The 3,147-nt window shown below is 46.2% G+C and overlaps 1 protein-coding gene across 1 annotated transcript; it reads right to left on the reverse strand.

The window, feature by feature from the left end:
* Nucleotides 1-303: 303 nt before the first annotated feature.
* On the reverse strand, nucleotides 304-2,042 carry LOC113530033 (uncharacterized). Its single transcript, XM_026919708.3, has one exon. The coding sequence runs from the start codon at nucleotides 1,026-1,028 to the stop codon at nucleotides 576-578; it is 453 nt and encodes a 150-aa protein (XP_026775509.2). The 5' UTR covers nucleotides 1,029-2,042; the 3' UTR covers nucleotides 304-575.
* Nucleotides 2,043-3,147: the final 1,105 nt, after the last annotated feature.

A 3,147-nucleotide genomic window follows, 5' to 3' on the forward strand; every position in this document is an offset into this window, starting at 1 on the left:
TAGGTATATATAGTTATATTATTTTTATTTTATTTTCTGTCTGAGTGGCCTTTGTGTTGAATCCATCATTAAACGTGTAAAATATTATTTTCTGCACCTACCCACTGGTTATTTAGTCCAGCCTAAGCAGATATGCATCAGTTGTTGGTTAGCACGAAAGAGATGCCCTGAAAATGACAGAAAAAAGAGACTCGTGCATGATGATGATGATGATGATGATTATAACAGGCTAATGTTTATCATTCGCGCTTTCAACCACTGTGTTTATTCTGCAATCAGAGCCCTTAATGAACGCAGCTGATGGTACACAAGATTTAATTAGATTTAATTCATGCAAGAAAAGAACCTGCAGTACAGTGCAGTACACACGACATGAGATAAAGTTCATGGACAGAAAGGCATTGACATTATAGTCTGCGCGAGGTCTGGAGAGGGGAACACTTAAATAAGACCAGCGTCAGTTCTAAACCTCCAAACGGCCCCGTTAATCCACACGTCCCGTGGTGCAAAGCGCGAGGCCCGCTTTCCGTTCCGCCACAAGGCACGTGCACCCTGCACGAGCGCGCGGCCAGGGTTCACTTATACGAGGTTCGGGCCTCGCGCAGAGAGCGGTCATATGGCGTGGAGGCGAAGAACGAGTTGCGCAGCTGGCAGTTGATGAAGACCACAATCAGCAGCACGAGGAGGAAGAGTACTATGCACATGACCACGTAGGTCGTCAGGTCCGGTTTACTGAGCTCGCCCTCACGCAGCGCGCCCCCGCCGGCGCCTCCGCGACCCGCGGGCTTCAGCAGCGCCGACACACTCACGGGCGCGTGCGAGACGTCCAGAGGAGCCGGCGCGTGCGTCTGGCTTATAGCGTCCAAGTCCCGCGCCGCCGCCGCCGTCGAGTTCAAGAGCATTTGCCGGAGCATGATCGCGCAAAAACGAAGAAGAAAAACGGGGAGAAAAAAAAAAACACCCAGTAAGGCTCTAATGAAGAAATCCGCGTTCCAAAACAGACGCAGCAAAGTTACAAATTGACGCATATAGTTACCCAAAAATCCTCAAACGCATTTACGCATTAGAAAGACGTGATATTTTGCATGTTATACATTTTCTTCTCTCATGTGCAACTCGCCTTGGGTGCGTCTCGGCCAAAAGCGCAAAGGCCAAGTGGAGTCGACGGGTCGCGGGGTGCGCATTTCACACACTTCGCGCGTTTCACAGAATCGTGCGTTTGTCCTCCAAACATCCCGCGTACATCACATGGACACAGCCTCCAGTACTAAATTAGCAAAGACTCGCAGTTTGTCCATGTTTCCTCATGCGCTCCGTACAGGCTTCAGTCTCACCGATCCGGAAGCTGATCCCCAAAACCTCCCTTATTCTAACAGACGCCAGTTTTTCAGAGCACGAGCGCAGTTTCTCCCCGGTTTCCCCGCACCTTAAAGTCACAGTGCGTCACGTACTTCTGCTGGGAATCAGCCGGAGTCACTCCGGTTAAGTTTGCGTGCTTCCACAGACGCGGGCGCGAGCGCAGTGCCACTCAGGCTCGACCGAGAAGAAGTGTGAGATCAGTGGAGACGCGAAAGCACACGTACACGGTCCTAGCTGCCTCGAGAACATCCTCCTGGGAAAATCGCCCTGTCTCGTCTTCACCAGATCCGGATCAGTAACGGAATTATCCGGAGCTCGACACGGTGCTCGCGCTGGACTCGCCTTGCTGTCGGCTGACGGTGCGCACAGAGAAGAAGAAAAACAGACTGGGCTGAAGAGAGAGAAGAGGAGGAGAGGGATGGGTAGCCTAAAGCACGTGACGCGTCTCTCCGTCCTTCAGACGGGCTCTTCAATTTGAGAGCGAGTGAGCAGAAGAATGTCAGCTGAGTGTGGAATGTCTCAGTGAAGGAGGAGAAGAAGAAAGAAGGGAGCTAGAGTGCCAGAATCAGACATATTACAAAAGGTCTGTCTGAGTTCATGATGAGGAAGGGCTGTTTTCCTGACCTCAGGGTTGCTTTTTCCATCAGATCATTTCTGCAGGACAACCAGGTTTTATCTCCTAAAGTCTGCAGTGAAAAAATATTAAACCATTAAACCAAAAACCCTGTAGGAGGCACATAGCATCAGCTAGCAATCTGTTTAAACATTCCTAGCCTATTATTTTCCTGTCAGTGAAGAGGACAGCTGAGGCCACAGTGGCTTCAAAGCTATTCACTTCTGGTTATAGCATTAACCCCAGAAATCCTGTACTATCTGAATTTGAACAAACATAGTTGAGATGAAGTTTTAATGTTTCAAGATCTAGAAAAAATAATATATTGTCTAAGATACCTGAAGACCTGTGACATACAATATCACCATGCAGTAGCTCTGGCTCTGACCAGTTTCTTTATTTCCCGTTTCATAAATCAGATCTGGAGCTATTGCTACACTCTCAGGAAAAAAGGTTAAGTCTAACACTCAAGGGTTCTTCTGTTGTCCGTCTTGGGGAATACTTAAAGGTTCTATGTAGAACCATACACCAAGGTGTTCCCTACTCAATGTGGAGGCCAAGTAGAACATTGTTAGGAAGGAAAGAACCCTTAACTGTCCAAAGAGTCTTTGAATATAACAATTTGTCTATAAATGTAATGCTGGAGGGTTGGTTAATCAGTAGACATGGCCAAGATGACATTTAACTAACGTTAGAAATGATCACCTACAGACCTCTTCTGTAGCCTGTTGGCTAACAGACAAGGGTATCTTTTCACTACTACTACTACTAATAATAATAATAATAGAGAGATGCCTTTGTTTGTCACATATACATTATAATACAGTGAAAATATTTTCACCCATGGGGGTTAGCCGTGATAGAACGCCCCTGAAGCAGACTTTTAGTTTTACTGCCTTGCTTACAGGTCCAGCAGTGGCAGCTTGGCAATGGTGGGGCTTGAACCCCCAACTTTCTAACTTTCTTTCTTTCGATCTCAGTTCAAAATCTCTGTGAAAGTGTTTTACATATAATCTGAACTAATTACTATAAATCATAAAAGTTATATTTAATAAGATGAAAGACTCAAGAGCTATAAATAAGTGATCTTAAAAAAGTATATTTTTTCGACTTATCATCTTTTCCTCATGACAACAGAGGTACACATGGTTTCAGCAGTAGCAGTGGTCAGTTTG

The sequence above is a fragment of the Pangasianodon hypophthalmus genome, chromosome 9, assembly GCF_027358585.1.
Source record: "Pangasianodon hypophthalmus isolate fPanHyp1 chromosome 9, fPanHyp1.pri, whole genome shotgun sequence".
NCBI classification, from domain to species: domain Eukaryota; kingdom Metazoa; phylum Chordata; class Actinopteri; order Siluriformes; family Pangasiidae; genus Pangasianodon; species Pangasianodon hypophthalmus.

What these genes read in the sequence shown, in the direction of transcription:
- LOC113530033 (XM_026919708.3), bottom strand. Translation starts at nt 1,028, where the DNA reads ATGCGTCAATTTGTAACTTTGCTGCGTCTGTTTTGGAACGCGGATTTC.